The sequence below is a fragment of the Actinia tenebrosa genome, unplaced genomic scaffold, assembly GCF_029948245.1.
Source record: "Actinia tenebrosa isolate PJP-AT-01 unplaced genomic scaffold, QUT_ActTen_1.0 PGA_scaffold0__85_contigs__length_37466705, whole genome shotgun sequence".
NCBI classification, from domain to species: domain Eukaryota; kingdom Metazoa; phylum Cnidaria; class Anthozoa; order Actiniaria; family Actiniidae; genus Actinia; species Actinia tenebrosa.
The window spans coordinates 26707116-26725865 of NW_028292569.1; the positions used below are offsets into that span (position 1 = coordinate 26707116).

The window sequence follows — 18750 nt, forward strand, 5'->3', positions numbered from 1 at the left end:
TACTCAAGAAAATAACGCATAGTCTCAAACGAAAAGAACGTTAAGCCTAAAGCAAGGTTGAATATTCCAAAGCATGAAATTTTTTACTGCAGCAGCCGTAGTGTATTCTTTATGTATCTTAATGCTCATTCCCCTTTTACAACTTAAAACGTTTTGATTGGGCCACTGGAAAAAGGATTCCTCTTAACTTTCCGGATATAAACGTTAAAACTTTCATACGACCGGATTTTGTTTTCAATCTATCAAATCTGAAGCTACAGATATCATGTGGACTTATAAAAAACTAAAGCTTTTAGTCCTCGTGGCCTCTTAATAAAGCTGATCAGGAAATGATATATAGTAACTTACATGAACGCTGTTAATGTCCAGTGATTAATCTTTTATCACTGGTCAATGAACATCGATAAAAAGCAGTAAGTAAAATAGCTTGACGAGAGAATGATACAGGATGTTCGGTAATGTAATAAACGGGATCATTTGTAATGAAATCGTACATTTTCGACCCCCTTTTTGTTAAAATATTTCGTTTTCTTTTATACTTTATTGTCTTTTTCTCTCTCCCTCTAGTTTTCTTATCTATTATTCTTGGGGAGTATGTTACGTCATACGATAACAAAGCATTCCTCAGTTAGCTTGTCTTCATTGGCTTGTCTTGTTAGATCAACCAACATGGCGGCTAGTTTCATTCGATTGTTATTTATATCTCAAGGGATTTTGAGTCGTGGTTGCACCTCAAGAATTCTAATTTTATCCATAGTTCATAACCAAACGCGGGGATCGCTCGCCTGTTTCATGTCTATTATGAATCAATGACAAACGTTTCCTTATTAAACGGCAAAGTAACTATATGTAAGTTAGTTGCTCCTGTAATTTTTTCTGAGTTGTATGAATGGAAGTCGGACGCTGCGCGCATTACCCTGCGTGGCTAGAATTCTCTTCAACAGTACTCCGTTTTCTATAGGGTTAGATCAATGTAGATCAAAATGCGGACCTATCGTTATTCCATCAACTGAGTCACGCTGGATCGAAAAGACTACCGGATTCTCACCCACAAACTCTGAATGAGAAGAAACTCCCAGATCCGCCGCGTTTTTTCTACTAATAGAGAGTTTTAGATTTACGTTCACGGCAAACGTGAAACGTCAATTGACCAGTAAAAAAATTATTTTAAATTACTGAAAAAGAATCGCAAAAAAGTTGAAGGAGTAGAAAACAAAAGAATATTTGCGCTTGGTGAGAAGGTTTGTGAAACGGGTAAAGTAAAATACAGGAAAACTATGAAAACGTGCTCACGTTTGCCGTTTGCGGGGAGAAAAAAAAGTAATTCTAAAACTCTCTATTTACTAATTTTTCAAGCCTCAGCCCCAGTTATTGGACTTATACAAATCAGTACTATTCTGCTATAGTTTCCATTTTCCAATCTTTAGTCTTTGTTTGTCTGTAATTATTAATTGCCATGTTTAATATTAATGCACCTATTGATTTTTTTCGAGGAATTTTTTTAGTAAAAGAAAAAAAAAAAAGAAAAAAGAAAAAAGAAAAAGAAAAAGAAAAAGAAACAACAACAACAAAAAAACAAAAAACAAAAAGCAAGAGAAAAACAAACAGTTATCACTTTCGTCTCTCCCAAATTTATCCAACATTCTCTCGTTATACCAGTTAAGACACGGCTAGCTCACAACTTGATTTACAATTTAGTATATAAAATAATACTCAAATAAATAGAATAACTAAAACTCAAATAAATACACATCACATACAGTATGCGGAGGTAGAAGAAACAAACTTGAAAACTCAGAGCGAGAAAACCCCTTGAATGAAAAGGAGAGGGCAAACAAACTCTGCTAATTACTTTGTATGGCACAAAGATCATCACTGCTCAATGGGCTGTATATATCAAGTTCATTAATTGAAGCTTTACTGTTTGACTATAGCGGACATATAGATATTAAATATGATAACGTGATCATTAGATAGGTATATGAGCATGCTAATCTACATAACAAAAACCGCCTACGTCTAACCTCAGACAGGTGGCGAAAAAAAAAACTCCATCATAGCGGCAAATCAATGATGGCATCGTTCTCACTTAAGGCGACTAATATTAAAGTGAACATTTTTGAAAGTAATAGATAGATAGGTTTATAAGCCATGCTACCCTCAAATTTGCATAACAAATACCGCCTACGACGAACCTTGGACTGTTGAAAAAGAAAATATACAGGTCAAAGCGGCAAACCGATGATGGCAAGGCTCTTAGTTAAGGCGACTATTACTAAAATCTAGGAGAAATATAGCGTCTTGGGAAAAATAGATATGATAGAGATAAAAGTTACCTATTTTTTCCCTCACAACTGCGCATGCGCCCGATTCTTTTCCTTTTACGTCATATAGGTTTTGTAATTGATTTCAATTAATTTACAATACCTTTATTAAACTAAACTAAAAATTACCACAACCAATTGACTAAAGCCTTTGTGTGAAGTAGCTGCCCGGATATAAACATTGTTTTTTGTTCTCTATTAGTACCTTTTCAGGTTTCGAACAAATCATAGCGGATTGAGAAGGAGCAATGGAGAACCACAGGGACAAAGCGACGATGTTTATCGGTTTAGTGATGGTTTTACTCGCTCTCTTTACATTCTGCTCCCCGATCATAGCTGCTGAAGACACCAGTTTCAGACTGTTCAAGAAAGGTCGCGTGATATTGGGTGGTCTTGCTCGACTTCATCACAAAAACGCCACCCATGCGTAAGTTACTTCGATTCCCTTTATTCACAACTGCATGTGACTTAGTTTTGTTCGACTCTCCGGGCCTTAATTGATTCAACGATTTTTACTTGGGTTCTACCGTTTTTAGCACTCCATCCACAAAACCCTAACACCCTAAATTTCAGTTTCTTCAGTGTAAGTTATTCGTGCCCTGCATAACTTTTATCAGCCCAGAGTTTGTTTCAGGGTTTGATAGAAACTTGGCCTTACCCTGACTTGATCAGGCCAGATATTGTTTTGTTTTTTTTTGGATCTATAGTAAGCTAAGCCGTTCCCCGACTTAGATCAGCCCAGAGGTTGTTTTAATAGGGTTTGATTCGTGAGTTAGCCGTGCTCTTAGTTACATGATCAGCCCCTGAAGTTGTTTCAAGGTTCGATAAAATTGAAGTTTTTTAAAAAAATCTAGTTGCCATTTTGCAGTGTTTCACAGCAAGGAATATCACAATGATTGACTCTATTTATGTCATTGACTTTATTTTATAATTCTTAGTGTTATATACAGTAAGCATTGGATGTTAAGTGATGAAATGGCGTTACCTTACAATATTATTCTAATTTCGGCACTTCAGAGTATGTCATTTTAACATTTTCATTTTTATGGTTCGATTTATTGATTTATTAATGTCAAACTTGCTGGCCATTTAGCCAGTCGATGTATTTAACTTTTTTTCTTTTCAAACATTTGCTATGGCATACATACTTTGGAATCTAGATTAGAATATTTGTCGAATATGCATGAATTTAAAGATAATTTATGCAGAATTATGATTTTTTTTGTTGTCTGAGACTGACAACAAAACAACAATTTTTAAAGTCTATTTATTAGGCTTTAAGAACATGACCATATTGCCATATCTAGTTGAATAAAACACAAAGAAAATAAGGTTTGCATAAAATACCCATTTTTGGCCTATTTTTCCCTCGGGCAAGAAAGAGTTGAACTACAAATACGGTCTCAAATCATTCCGGTTTCATGCAGGAAATATTTTTTATAATCCAACGAGATCAATGGACTGATATTGTCAAATATATGAAATTACTAGCTGAGTGGAACAAATAAACTGTTATTGTGGAGATATTTAAAACAATGAAGCCTGGAAAGTATTTTTCATTTAAAATTAAAAAGGAAACTTAAAAATATTTCAATAAAAACCATTCAAGGTCAACTTCCTGCTTATGAAAAATAAATAAAATGAAATAAAAAATTGAAATAAAAAATTGAAATAAAAAATTGAAATAAAAAATTGAAATAAAAGCAACAATAATAATGAAAGGAAAAGAGTGAAAACAATAACATGAAAATGAAAGTCATTGAAGATAACAAATACAAGTCTTCCTGTATATAACGCAGAAAAAGATACAAATACAAATTTCTAAAATATACGTAAAAAAGATAAAACACTGATAATATAATTGCAAAGAAATATCATCACATATATTTTCAAAAAATTTAAAATGTAAAAAAAAAGTAATAGAAATTAAATATATTAATATTCATAATCGAAACATACTCGTGAAAATTAAAAAAAGGACTACCAATAATAAATGAAAACGAGAAAAAAATAACATAATGAAAATTACTAAAAAAAAATACAGCTAGCTATTCCTGTTTAATCATACATAATAAAAATAAATAAAGAAATACTGACAACAAATAAGATTTATAAAAACAACATAATAATGAAAATAATTGAAAATATTGAAAAATGTAAAGTTAATTTTTCCGGTTTGATTCACATAACGGCTATGGTTTAAACCTTTGGTGCTCACAAAAATCATTTCTGCATCAATTATATATTTGGCTATTTTTGATTTTTGATTCTAGAAATATTCATAGAAGCCTTTTCGGATCTTCAAGGAAATGATTTTTTTTTTTGAAAATTTCTCATTAAGGGTATGTTCAACCGAATGATCTGTAGGAGGCCTTAATGTCCTTGTGTAAACATTTTCGATTAGTTTGCATCATCAATCTTTCTCATAAATTACTAGTCATAATATTTGGCTTTCATTGAAGTGTGTAGATGTCTGTCAGTAAGTAGATGAGTTTTTCTAAGCCATTTACAGTGGTTTTTAGGGTTCAATCGAATTCCCATATGATCATTTGTCATTTATTTTACCGGCGTAAAAAAAGGATGAGTTTTAAACATCCGGCTTATATTAAATGTTTCCTGGAAATTAATATTAATATATATACAGGGGAAGTTATAACAAAGATGGTAATCAGACATCTAGCTATTGCATAAAGAAAGGTGGCGCACCCACACAGCTGCTAAGTGTCGTAAGATGCTGTAACTATTGCAAATTGAGTTCTTAAGGTGGCTGACTAATTTGGTCGTAAATAATAAACAGAAAATTGGAAATTGAAACTTTTTTAATCTGAAATTTAATGCTGTTCAAAAATGCAAAGAAAAATGTGTCCCGAGCTTGTTTTTGAGGTAATCACTCCGGAATAACATACGTATTTTGGAAGAAAATTAGCGAAAATCAAGTTCTGTACAAAAAAAAAAAAACAAAAACAAAAACAAAAACAAACAAACAAACAAACAAACTAAGGAAGAAACATGAGTATTTTTTTTTTCCGAACACGTAAGTTACATTATATTTATGAAATACTGATAAAAGTTGTTTTAATAAACTATTGTAGACGATGGAAAACCTTTTCTTTGTTCAGGTTCTACGGTGTGCAAGTTATCGTAAAAATCGATCACAAAAATAACGAAAAAATTCTTTACATTGTTCTAATAAACAGAATTGTACTATAGTGCAAAGTAATTAGTGGCAGGAAACCTGATAACAGAACACAACCAGTATATTTACTTTTCATGAGTGTGACATCATGAACGCAATAACGCTAAAAGGAACAACAAAATGGATCCGATATCATTTTGCTAAATTGTCTCATGCTTAATCTCATTATGTTCTTCCAATATATACTTTTATTATGTTTTATGAATATACTAGTTAAATTAGGAACGAAACTATTCGGGGATTGGGGTGGGGGAGGTTTTGATACAAGCTCTTTGTCCGAATTTAGATGGCTGACTACTTTTCATGCCAGCATTCGATTCGAGCCCACGATGTGCGCAAGCTCATAAACCACTGAATAATCTTCACAATTTTAATGAAGAACCAAATACGTTTTGAACTTCAAGAGAACAAAACCCTCAAATTTTGCACGGGACTATATTTTTTGTTATTTTAGGATCCCCCCCCCCCCCCCCCAACCAGTAAGAAATAAGATTATTTCTTACTGGTGGGGAAAAAAATCTTAAAACGGGCTCAATTCAAAAAATAACCACGCAGAGCGAAAGAAGTGCTATTTCTTAATGATCGGGTAAAATTTCGAGGCTTTATTTCACGTTTAGATGATTTTTTTGAAAATTTTGATGAATCTCCATACATTTCCTTATACTGGCAGGACACCACAGAAACCAAGCTTGGGCTACCTGTGATATTATCTTACCATGGTAATGAACAGGAAAATGTTAGTACTGTGAAACCCCTCTATACCGGACCCTCAGTATACCGGAATTCTCTCTAAACCGGACAAAAGTTTTGGTCCGGAAATTTTTCCCATATATCTTTTGTAAAATAAACCTCAGTAAACCGGAACCTCTCTATTCCGGAAACCGGACGATAATTTCGGTACCAAACATGGATATCATGGCTAATGCTAAAATTAAAGGCTACTTGTTCGCTAGTTCATTCAATTATATCATTGAGAAAATCATAATTTTAGCCTAGACAGATACAACGGCTAAGATGTCGGCTTTGGCATCTGTTTTAAACCGCCTATTTACCATGCTTTCTCCCATGTTTTCTTTTAGTTGTGGAATCTTCTACCCACCAGGCCTGGGCAGAGCTGAAGCTATGGTCTACGCAATCGATAAAATCAATAAAGATGATTCAATCCTCCCTAACGTGACCCTTGGTTACGACATCCGGGACTTTTGTCAAGATCCGGTCATAGCTACAGGTCACGGGTACGAATTTGCCATAGCGTCTACCATGAACTGTCAATTAGTTCACTGCTATTCAGATTACCACTGTTATTGCCACGTAAATGGATCTTCGGTACATAACGAACATTTAGGTAAGAACTACAGTACGACGTATCCTGTGGCGGCAATTGTTGGAGCACTGACGTCACGTGCTGCCATCCCATTGGCTAATTTCCTTCAGTCTGTTCAGATACCACTTATCGATTCGGCAGCAACAAGTGAAGAGCTGAGTTCATCCATGTATGGGAGCTTTTTTCGAACCATTCCACCAGATGTGAATCAAGCCAAGGCAATTGCCGATATTATAGAACATTTTGGCTGGAGGTAAGACAATTCTCTTGACGTTTAACCCTGGCGATTGTGCAGGGCGTGGAGAGGGAAGTGGATAGGGAGGGGGTAGATTAAAGTGAATCTTAATGTAGTCATCATGGCATTATTAACGCCCTCCTTTCACTCGCCATTGCAGTTTTTCTTATTTTATCATAATTAGAGGGCGATTAATTAGCAGAATTTCGTGATTCATGTATATATTCTTGAGTGACAGCCTCGTAATCATGGAGTTGCTATATCTGTGGCTTGCAATAATCACCATTTACTTTTCACTCATGATATTTGAGGTACTTTTAAGACAGGTAGACAAATTGCTTGCTTGCAGCACAACTGAATTTGCATGCACGGGACTCCTGGTTAATGGCATATGCACCCTAACTAGTTATTTGGTAACAATTGGCTGCGACAACTGAAAGTCAACATTTAAAAATAAATGAAATAGAATTTATACTAGATATTTTCTTTGCTCCGAAGGTACGCAGGCATTATTGCGGTAGATGATTCCTACGGTCGACATGGCGCAGCAGCACTGGAGCGAGAATCCATTAATCGCACAACCTTTTGCACCCACCTTGTCGGTTACATTCCGTTGTCAAATTACATGGAGAAGCTCAAATTGATCGTTTCCTTTTTCAAAGAAAGACAAACTGTGAGAGTGATCGTTCTCTGGAGTCATTCCTTTCAAGGGATTGATTTGCTAAAAGAGGCTGCAAAACAAGGGTTGAAAAACCGAGTCTGGATCTTTAGTGAGGCCCTTTCGATGGTTAAACCAGAATTTTTTCCACTGGATTCAGGATTATCGTCAACGGGGGTTCATTTTGGAGTTCAGTTACCACTAATTACATCTAATGGATATCATGATTACATCAAGGATAAATTATCTCAAAACAAGACTAATAAAACGATGCATTACTGGTGGAGGGAGTTCTGGATGACAGCCGCTTCTGAAAAATGTCCAGATACTAAGAATGACGTCTGTAATATAAAGAAGGAACCTGGTGAACTGATAACGATGGTCCAAGACGACTTTGTGCCTTATATCATCGATGCCGTGCACACTGCAGCGCATGCTCTTCACCACATGTTTGAATGTTTGCATCCAAATGGGTCAAAAATTGCAGACGATAAACAGTGTCCAATAGTATCGTCTACAGTGGATACGAATGATGTCATTAGATATTTGCACGAAGTAAGGTTCAAAGGTATCACGGGAACGATTGAGTTTGGCCAAAATGGAGATCCATACGAAGCACTATATGATATTGTATACTTCAATATCACTAAGCCTAATGGGATTGAGAAAGTATTTAAGAAACATATTGGACAATGGGACAAGAAAGGCAGTGGATTAACCCTTAATGACGATCTCATTTCCTGGAAAAGTGATGATTCTGGTGTTAATGTCCCCTCTTCAACTTGTAACGAGGAATGCGATCCAGGACAATGGAAAGTATTCACGACTGTTTGTTGCTGGAAATGCTTACCGTGCGTGGATGGGAGTGTCTCCAAGACACACGGCGCCCATAACTGTACAGCGTGTACCAAAACGCAAATGTCTAATCTTGAACGCACCGAATGTCAAGACCTTCATATCGGGAATGTTAAGTGGTCAGACGTAAGTGCAATTATCCTGATCGTGATAAGCGTATTCGGAATCATTCTTGACATTTTCGCTCTTGTTGTGTTTATCCGTTTCCGTTTTACTCCAATAGTGAAGGCATCGAATAAGGTCTACAGCTTCGTTCTTCTCCTCGGAATAGCATTGTGTTTTGGAATGACTATATTATATATTGTAAGACCTTCATCTGAATTGTGTTCTGTCCTGAAGCCGTTACGATATATTGTTTACACGCTTTGTTGTTCGGCTCTGTTTCTGAAAACAATGCAAATTGTGCATGCTTTCAATGTGTCACGACTGAAAGACTGGATATGGGTGGTCATTTGTAGCACCAAGCGACAAGTCATTCTGCTTAGTTTGATAATAGCCTTAGAGGTGTTGCTAGGCATTGTATGGATTATTCTTGACCCTCCCTATGTCCACGTGAACATTATCCCGAAAAGTCACGTGTTTCATAGGTGCCTACCGTTCAAAGGTGTGATTGGCCAGATATTTGAGCACCTTATGCTTATCTATCTAATTTCTATGGCTGGACTTTGCACCTACTACGCCTATCAAGCACGGAATCTACCAGCTAATTTCAGCGAAGCAAAGTACATCAGTTTTTCTCTCTACATATTCCTGTTGTCCTGGGTAACCTATTATCCTATTGATTATTCCCTTGAGGGCTGGTATGTGGGAATTTTGTCAGGTGCGACAATTTTACTTAGCTCCTATGGTCTTCTTGGGTGCATTTTTGTGCCAAAGCTTAACATTATTATTCGACACCCCGAGAAAAATACGGTGGAGTTTGTAAGGGCTGAGATGCGTCAAAGCACTGCCAATCGATCTGTGAATAATATAAGTTCTATAGGATCAGGTGGTTCGCCGGTCTAATGAATCAGGATGATATCATGATGAGGCATGATGACTATGGTCAATTCATACTCCTGATAGAGAACGATCACTATGAATGGAGAACTCATGATCATGCGAGGATCAGATGGTTTTAAATATTGACAATTGGTCATGAAGATAGACCAATCCAGCATGATGATAATGATGATGACAAAAGAAGGTAGTAGGTGGTGATGACGAGAAAGAAAAGGAACAGGCCTTGGTAAATAATGGTGAAGATGACAATGACGACGACGATATCGATGATGACGAAGACGACGGCGATGATGACGATTAGGACGATGTTGCCCGTGATAGTATTTAGACTGAACGATCTCGGTAAATTGATATAGATAAAGATGAATTGATATAAAAGCCAACAACGAAAAATAAATAAAGTTGGTAAACGATGATCTGACGCGGATGATCATGAATGCTGATGAGTGATTAAAAGAAAGGCATTGGTACATAATGTTGATAATGATGATACACAATGATGTTGATGAAAAAAGAAAAGATGGTAATAAAAAGAACTAATCTTGGTAAATTATAAAGATAATATTAAATGGCGAGAAATGATGGCGATGGTCTTGGTAAATGATGAAGATAACGATATTGAGGAATAACCACAATCAATCATAGTTGTAAGACTCAATGACCACAAACTGAAAATGATATTTACACTTCTTAAGAAAAGTTGTTTGCAGCAAAGAGCCATGCTCAGCACAGACAATCTGAAAGCCAAAACTTTTGGACTTGTTCGCTGGTCGCATTTCAAAACAGGTTCTTCTTGACTATCCAGTATAAACTCTTCCAACGATCACATAAAAGTATTGTTTGTTTCAGATATTTAACATGTATCATGTATTGTTACTGTTTAAAAAAATGTGCCCGTACTATCATGGGCGCACGGAACTCCGACGGCTGGAAATGTGGACCTACGTGCTACTATTGATGATCACGAAGTTAACAGACAAACCAGAAGCCAAGGTACCTGTATAAAGTCAATGAAAAACGAACTGACCCAGTCGCGATGTTGTTCAAAGGAAACATATCAGTCCGACAGCGCTAACTATAATTTGGTGGCCAGGATAGCACGCGTCTTATCAAAAATACATAATATTAGCAGCAGTAATTTTAATCAATTGTTTTAAGAAAACCGTTATGTGTATTTTATGTAGACATTTGTAATTTTTTGTTCACATTTAGATATAACTTAAGAATTTTAAAGTTAAAAAATGATAAACTTAAAAAATGTATTCCTAAAGTTAAAAATTGAATGGTATAGAACTTATTTGTAACAAAATATAAGTTTGTTCTCTCGCTTAATAAAATGATTGTATAACTTATTTTTATTATTTCAATTGGAATACTCGGGCCAATTTAAGCAAATTAGGAATGATGGGATATTTGCATTTTTAATTCCACATCGTTTATTGTTTGAAATTTGGTTTCGCTTTTTTAACAGCAAGAGACTCGAGGACTTTAACATTGTCTTATGTTGGCTGTAAATGGTTTCCAACATCCAACCACGAGGCATTCCACTTATTAGTTTATTCACCAGTAAAAATACATTAATTGGATTTTTGCGCAATCAAAATCCTATTCCTCAGGGTGCGACTGGTGGTGGTGATGAAACTTTGTCAGAATAAGGTTGGTATACAACTATCTATATAAAATTGTTTAAGAGCAGTAGACGAATAGAGGTCGATAAAAATGTTGATACACCTGTAACATGACAAGGAAAGGCAACTAAAACCAAAATAGATGCGAGTCATCGTATTCAGTAGAATTATATTGGTTGTGGTTGAAGTGCTGGGAATGAAAGTTTGCCAATTTAGAAACGGAAACCGTTGTTGATACTGAATTTAATCATCTACTATAAAAAATAATTATATTAGGAAGGGGTTACTTTAAATACTTATACTTATTTGAAACGAAACTTCGAGTTACATATATTGAGGTGTTTTGGTGGCCTTGTCAATAAAAAGCGCCTAGTTCCTGCCAAACTGGAGACTAAGAACCTGTCTTTCTGAAAAAGACATTTCTATATTAGTTAATAAGCAACTTAATAAACATTGTTTCGAACTTTTAAAGTTATTCTTTAACGAAGGAATGACGTTTCGAACGTCATAACAGATGCAAAACCTTTTTTTCACTCGGCGCTTAAGTTTGCTTCCGTGCACTGACGGACAACGCAGTTGAAGGATAATGTTTAGCAGAGTAGCGTAACGCAGCTTTCATTAATAAGACTAATTGGCCAAAATGTCGAATCAGGCCCGTAGCTAGGATTTTTGTTGGGGGGGTGCTAATTTACAAAAAGTGGATCAACCATATACTTTATTTTTTTAAAGTCCCATAGGACGCATAGGTATAGATAAATTATTAAAGTAGAATTGATTTTTTTTACTTAGTTTTACGTGAAAATATCGTACCAGCCAAAATCTCACTTGCTTAAAAAGCGGACCTTTAGCTCGCGTGGGGGGGGGGGGGGGGGGGGGGGTGCGAACGCACCCCCTGCAACCCCCCTAGCTACGGGCCTGCGAATGATGCGGAAAGAAGAGTAAAGGGAAGCAAGATTGATGTCGAAGTAGAGCTATAGGTGTCATGATAAGGTAAGTCCACAATGGCTAGGCCACGCCGAGGCAATATTGTATGCCATAGAAGAAATAAATAAAGACAAGTTGCTTCTCCCAAATTTTACTCTCGGTTACGACATACGGGACATCTGCACGAGTGAAATCAATGCAGCGAGATACGCATACCAGTTTGCTACAGCATCTACCATGAACTGCAAAGAAGTGAGGTGCATATCAAATCACAGTTGCTTTTGCATCGTAAATGGCAGCTCAGTCGACAAAGAGTGTTTATTCAAGAACTACAGTACCACCTCTCCTGTTGTCGCAATCGTTGGAAAAATGTCATCAGGTGTTGCAATTCCAATGGCAAATTTCCTGCAAGCCGTCAGAATACCTTTAATGGGGACCTCAGCAACTAGTGAGGAACTCAGTATGCCAGTATATAACAACATCCTTCGAACTATTCCATCAGATATAAACCAGGCTAGAGTGTTTGCCGATTTCATTGAACGTTTTGGCTGGCGGTAAGCTTTAATCTGTCTTACTGAATTAAATAATTACGGTAATGATAAAAGATGCGAAGACTTTTCTCCAGGTTGAAACAAGTTGAATCCCAATTCGACCTGTTAGTTAACCGTGCCCTGACTTTAATAAGCTAAAAGCTAAGTTTGTTCAGGGTATAAATGAAAACTGATGCCGGGCTTGCGACGCACATATATGGAAATCGTATTGTCCGTAGCGTTGCACACAAATCGAAGACAAAAGACCCAGGCATGCGAGTGTCGCATTTTGTACATAGGTTTTTACTTCTGAGATATGCTTCGAAGTTTTACTTTCGAAAAATCAGATAGGAAAATAAGACAACTTTATTTTGTTTTTATCTAGATATGTGGCAGCAGTAGCTACTGATGATTCTTACGGCCGCTATGGAGTGAGAGCACTGGAGCGAGAATCCATCCAACGTAAAACGTTTTGCCTTGAGCTTTTCGGGTATGCGCCTATGTTAAAATACAAAGACAAGCTCAAAGCGATCGTTTCTTCTCTAAAGCTTCGTAAAACTGTTAAAGTGATAATAGTTTGGGCCCATTCCATTTTCGGAAGAAGTCTGTTAGTGGAGGGTGTCAAACAAGGCGTAGAAAACCGTATTTGGATGTTCAGCGAAGCAGTAGCAATGCTCAGGCCGGAATATTTATCATCTATTCACAATCTTTCGTCAACTGGGATTCATGTTGGTTTTAAAGTGCGAAGTGAAGTCCCCGAGAGCTTCCTTCAGTATCTTGAAAGCAAACTGGTTCGCAATCGCTCTGATGAAGAACATTTTTGGTGGAAACAGTTCTGGAAATCAGTGGCCATGAATAAGACAAGTTATGACAACACTATACCAAAACGGAACTTACTTCATAGAGCTCATGATGATTTTGTTATTTATATTATCGATGCAATATACAGCATTGCCCATGCACTTGACCGAATGCTCAGTGCGAATGCATCATCATCTTCAACAGGCAAGAACATGTACCCAAATAGCAACGAGACTGTACAAACTGGTAAATTAATTGAATACCTGAAAAACGTCGAATTCGAAGGCGTCACTGGAAAAGTCCAATTTGATTCAAGAGGTGATCCACTAGAAGCCATTTATGACATCGTGTACTTTAACATATCTAAGATAAAAGAGAATGAAAGAATCACAAAGGATGTCATTGGACGGTAGAATAAAAACAGAAATGACCGTTTACAGATTCGTGATTCTTTGAAACTCTGGGAGGATAGTAGGAAAGAGAGAAAAAGTATGTTTTCCACATGTACAGATGAATGCAAGCCAGGGCAATGGAAAGTACCTACTACAGAATGTTGCTGGAAATGTTTACCATGTATCGATGGAAGTGTTTCAGAAACAAACGGAGCACTGAGTTGCACAACCTGTACTAAAACACAAATGTCCAACTTTGAAAGGACCCGCTGCATACCCCTTCCCATAAATAACATTGACTGGTCAGACATAGTTTCAATCATACTCACTATAATAAGTATTCTAGGGTTTGTTATTGATGTGTGTGTGTTTGGTATCCTGTTCTATTTTCGTGACACTCCCATGGTAAAGGCTTTAAACAAAGTGTGTACTCTTGTTCTCCTCCACGGAATAGCTTTGTGTTTTGGGATGACTTTACTATATATCGTAAGACCTTCATCTGAATTGTGTTCTGTCCTAAAGCCGTTACGCTTTGTTGTTCGGCTCTGTTTCTGGAAACAATGCAAATTGTACACGCTTTCAATATCTCTCGCCATAAAAACTGGGTGAAAGCATTTGTTTGCAGCACCAAACGACAAGTGATTGTGCTTCTAGCAATAATAAGTATCGAAGTTTTTCTTGGGGCTGGTTGGATTCTCTTGGATCCTCCATATGCTCACGTGACTATAGTCCCTAAACGCCACGTGCACATCACGTGCGTGCCTTTCAGAGATGTCCCTGGTAAGGTACTGGAGAGCCTTATGCTTGTGTATCTTTTGTTGGTGGCTGGATGCTGCATTTATTATGCTTATCGTGCAAGAAATCTTCCAGCTCATTTCAACGAAGCCAAACACATTAGCTTTTCTATCTACATCTTCCTGTTATCCTGGATAACCTATTACCCTGTAGATTATGCAGCGGAGGGATGGTACGTTGCTGTCCTATCAGGAACTACTCTTCTTCTCAGTTCCTATGGTCTTTTGTTTTGTATATTTGGACCAAAAATTTACATAATTATTTGGCATCCAGAAAAAAATACTGTTGAGTTTATAAGGTCTGAGATGCGTCAGAATCACTTGACTCAAAAAATAAATAATTGCAATTCTGTGAAACCAAATGAAACCGCGACCTGAATACAGCATTTTGCTGCATGGTTGTGGGAAAGAGAGCAGTTGGTACTTGGAGACTACCAACCATCAAATATTTGCCGTTTGATGTCTACTTTTGCACTTTTGTTCCATTGTAACACAGTCTGGTTGAAAGAGAAGTTGACAATGATTCCAGATATATAAAATGTAATAGCAGTTTTGTTGAAGCATGAATCAGTGCAGGGCGAAAGGTAAATGACACTCTCAGTTCCAAATGAAATCTTCCAAATCTTAAAAACTCAAGTTAAATTTGTATAGGAATTGCACGATCTCGAGTACAATTTGGAATTTATAGGAGTGATGGTTTGAAAGTTTTCAAAATTGGACGAGCCTTTTAATAGAGGTCAATGACGCCATCGTGGAAACGTCCTATTTGAGAACTTCCAAAAAATCGCGAGTATCGCGATTAATTCCGAATTGTACGAGAAGAATGTGCGATTTTTTGTTTATGATACACTCAAAAAATTTGTAGAGTGTAATTTGTGTAATTTTGTAGAGTGTATTATAAAAGTAATAATAGAGTGAAGGCATTAAACCCGTGAAATATAGATATTAGACTAATACACTTTGGTAAACATTAATTCCATTGTTTTCTTTTGTGCTATCTATACGTGACTAATACACTAGTATTTTTTATTTCACGGGTTACATGTAAATACTATCACTCTATATGCTTGCAATGAAATATATGCAAATTCAATGTCTGTTTTCCTTCCACAATTTAAACGAAATGTAACATTAAAATATTGGAATCACTATGATAAGTCAGTCTTGATTAAAAGAGAAGCTTGTAAATATCGTATTTCAATCATCAAAACATTGTAAAACACACATATTATAAACACACATATAGTATATAGCCATATTAAATATGAATAGCTTCTTGCAATAGGCGCGAATTGCAATGTAACATTAAAATATTGGAATTACTATGATAAGTACACCTTTTGCTGTTCATTAACAGAAAATGTACATTCATTTGTGCCAATAGTTGTGTCAATAACGTGTATGTACTTTCATCAACACCACAAGTAACATCATTAGCGCGGATCATCTTTCAATAACGATATTTGAATATGCGTGTACATTCATAGGCATCAATGGACAATCAATAGCGCGTTCGTACATTCATATGCGCGGAATGTATTTTCTTGTGCGCGAAATTCAACTTCAATAAAACCAAATGACAAACAATTGCATTTATGGACAATCATTTACCCAAAAGTGAAAATTCATTAGTGCTATTAGCATAACCATTGACAATCTATAACGCGTTTGAACAATCATGAGGGTCAATGTTATATTCTATAGCGTGGTTCGACAAACATTTGCATGATTCAAATGAACAATAAGAGAAATAAAACAATCATTAGCGATGTTCTTTTATTTTAGCCTTCAATTTCTTCGCCATTTATACATCGTGGCAAATACGTTTGCATATATCTGAACCACTGACCACATTTAGCGATAGTGATAGTTGCCACATTTCTCTGGAACCCTTCCAATAGCAACTGTGTTCTGTAGTGACCTAAAGCGATCCCTTGTCGTCTTGCCTCAGCCCGGTCGTTCATCCGTTGTTGGATTTCTGAACGGCTGATGTCGGCTTTGATTGCTGCTTTAAGTGAACTAATTGCTTGTTCAACAATGTTTAGGAACGGGCTGTATGGAGGCAGTTTCCTGAGTTCAGTGTTCGGGGCGGGAATGGCGGCATTATGATGAGCCGGTGCACCATCATAGATAAAGATGACGTGTTCATCTGGATCTAGATTAAGTCGTGCTTGTACAAGGAAGTCTGAAAACCTTTGTGCGTTCATCCCCCCTATAATTGAAGAGTGGAAAACGAGACCCATTGTCGGTGAAATTGCGAGGGCGATCGTCACATTTCTTCCTCTTTGACCGCAAACTTGCCTGTAAGCTCTCTCTCCTCTTCTGGCCCTTCCTTGGTTTCTTGACGTCCAAATGTTGTACCCGCATTCATCGACAAAAACACTATGGTGTACAACTGCGTGGCCCATAAACCAGTTTGCGTAGTCAACACGTTTCTGTATGACATCTGGCCGGTTTCTCTCTGCTGGAAGAGGTCTAGCAAGTTTCACTCTATACAACATCCCTTCAAGAGTCCTTGCCACTGTACGGGCGCATATCCTAGGTTTTCCAGGAAGGCGTTGCCTTAGTTCTTGGTTTATCTGCGCCAGTGTCAACAGGCAGTTTTCATTGATGATGTCATTAAGACAATCTTTCATAGTATCGTCAACACTGACATGGTTTCGACCTCCACGTGGTCTTTCTGCAATTCTTCCTTCTCTTATATATCTTGACACGATGCCTCTTGCTGTCGATCTGTTGACTCCTATCGTGTCTGCAACCATTAAGTAGTCCTCGTTATCATCTTCAAAAGCCCTTACAATTCTTTCACGCTGTTCTAACAGTATTCGATTTCTTCGGGGTGGCATAGTACACAGCCCTCTAACGCACTTTCTACGTTTCTGAGGCGGCTACGGCATTGACCGATCGGCTTTTATATTCTGCTTTGGATCGATTATGTTTTTTTAAAGAATGCATAGAAATGTAAACTATGATGTAACCTATCTTGTTCCATTTTTTTGGAGGACTATTTATATGTTTTAAAGTGATAAAAAAGAACATCGCTAATGATTCTAATGATTGCTTTATTTCTCTTATTGTTCATTTGAATCATGCAAATGTTTGTCGAACCACGCTATAGAATATAACATTGACCCTCATGATTGTCCAAACGCGTTATAGATTGTCAATGGTTATGCTAATAGCACTAATGAATTTTCACTTTTGGGTAAATGATTGTCCATAAATGCAATTGTTTGTCATTTGGTGTTATTGAAATTTAATTTCGCGCACAAGAAAATACATTCCGCGCATATGAATGTACGAACGCGCTATTGATTGTCCAATGATGCCCATGAATGTACACGCATATTCAAATATCGTTATTGAAAGATGATCCGCGCTAATGATGTTACTTGTGGTGTTGATGAAAGTACATTACACGTTATTGATACAACTATTGGCACAAATGAATGTACATTTTCTGTTAATGAACGGCAAAAGGTGTAGTAAAGATTAAAGACGAGACATGTTCACTGTAACTCCGAGTTTCGTGCTTACGCACTCATCAGACAGACTTTAATGAAACATATTCCTATTACTGTGATATTTATATACAAGAGGTGTAATGATTATTTACAAAAGAAGTATTGTTCGGAAAGGAGTTAATTAGCAAGGCCTGGATTTCTATTGTTCATCAGATAGAACTTGTTTTCATGTCGGCATTTGGAGATCAATTCGGATCGCTTGTTTAAAAGAGTGTCGCTGTTTGCTTTGATGATAAGTAGCTTTTCTGTTAAGCACAGGTCACACCTCTTAGAAATGTTGCTGTATGGTCTGGCTGAAGTGATGATTGTCCATTCTATGTTGTAGTCTTTGTTGTTATCTTTAAGGTCCCAGATGTGTTTAGAAAGTTCGGTGCTGTTAGCGTATTTTCTATTTCGCAGAGATAGTTTGTGCTGAGTGTATCGTTGTTTGAATGTTCCTTCTGTCAGGCCAATGTAGTTTTTCCCAGTAGTGTCCTCGTTTGTTGTGACATGAGCGTTGTAGATGATGCTGGAGGAGAGGCAGTTGTTGTTTAGAGGGCATTGATCTTTTTTACGGCAGTTGC

General features: G+C 36.8%; 2 protein-coding genes and 1 pseudogene across 8 annotated transcripts in view; 2 read left to right on the top strand and 1 right to left on the bottom strand.

The window, feature by feature from the left end:
* The window catches only part of LOC116309077 (extracellular calcium-sensing receptor), an 87413-nt gene that overhangs the window by 10318 nt on the left and 58345 nt on the right, over positions 1-18750 (top strand). For 4 of the 7 annotated variants that reach the window (XM_031719621.2, XM_031719623.2, XM_031719624.2 and 1 more), the window contains exons 2-4: positions 2527-2751; positions 6600-7097; positions 7578-10946. The exons of 1 other annotated variant lie outside the window; for it this stretch is intronic. In XM_031719621.2, coding sequence (XP_031575481.1) covers positions 2573-2751; positions 6600-7097; positions 7578-9597 — 2697 coding nt within the window. In that variant the 5' untranslated portion in view covers positions 2527-2572 and the 3' untranslated portion in view covers positions 9598-10946. Of the gene's footprint in view, positions 1-1565; positions 2752-6599; positions 7098-7577; positions 10947-18750 lie in introns of those variants that run through there. 2 more of the 7 variants (XM_031719622.2, XM_031719626.2) reach the window with 2 other exon arrangements.
* LOC148913971 (extracellular calcium-sensing receptor-like) lies at positions 12099-16235 on the top strand (annotated as a pseudogene).
* LOC148913972 (uncharacterized) lies at positions 16320-17583 on the bottom strand. Its single transcript, XM_089038204.1, has one exon. It carries the CDS (start codon positions 17507-17509, stop codon positions 16445-16447), a length of 1065 nt encoding a protein of 354 aa, XP_088894330.1. The 5' UTR covers positions 17510-17583; the 3' UTR covers positions 16320-16444.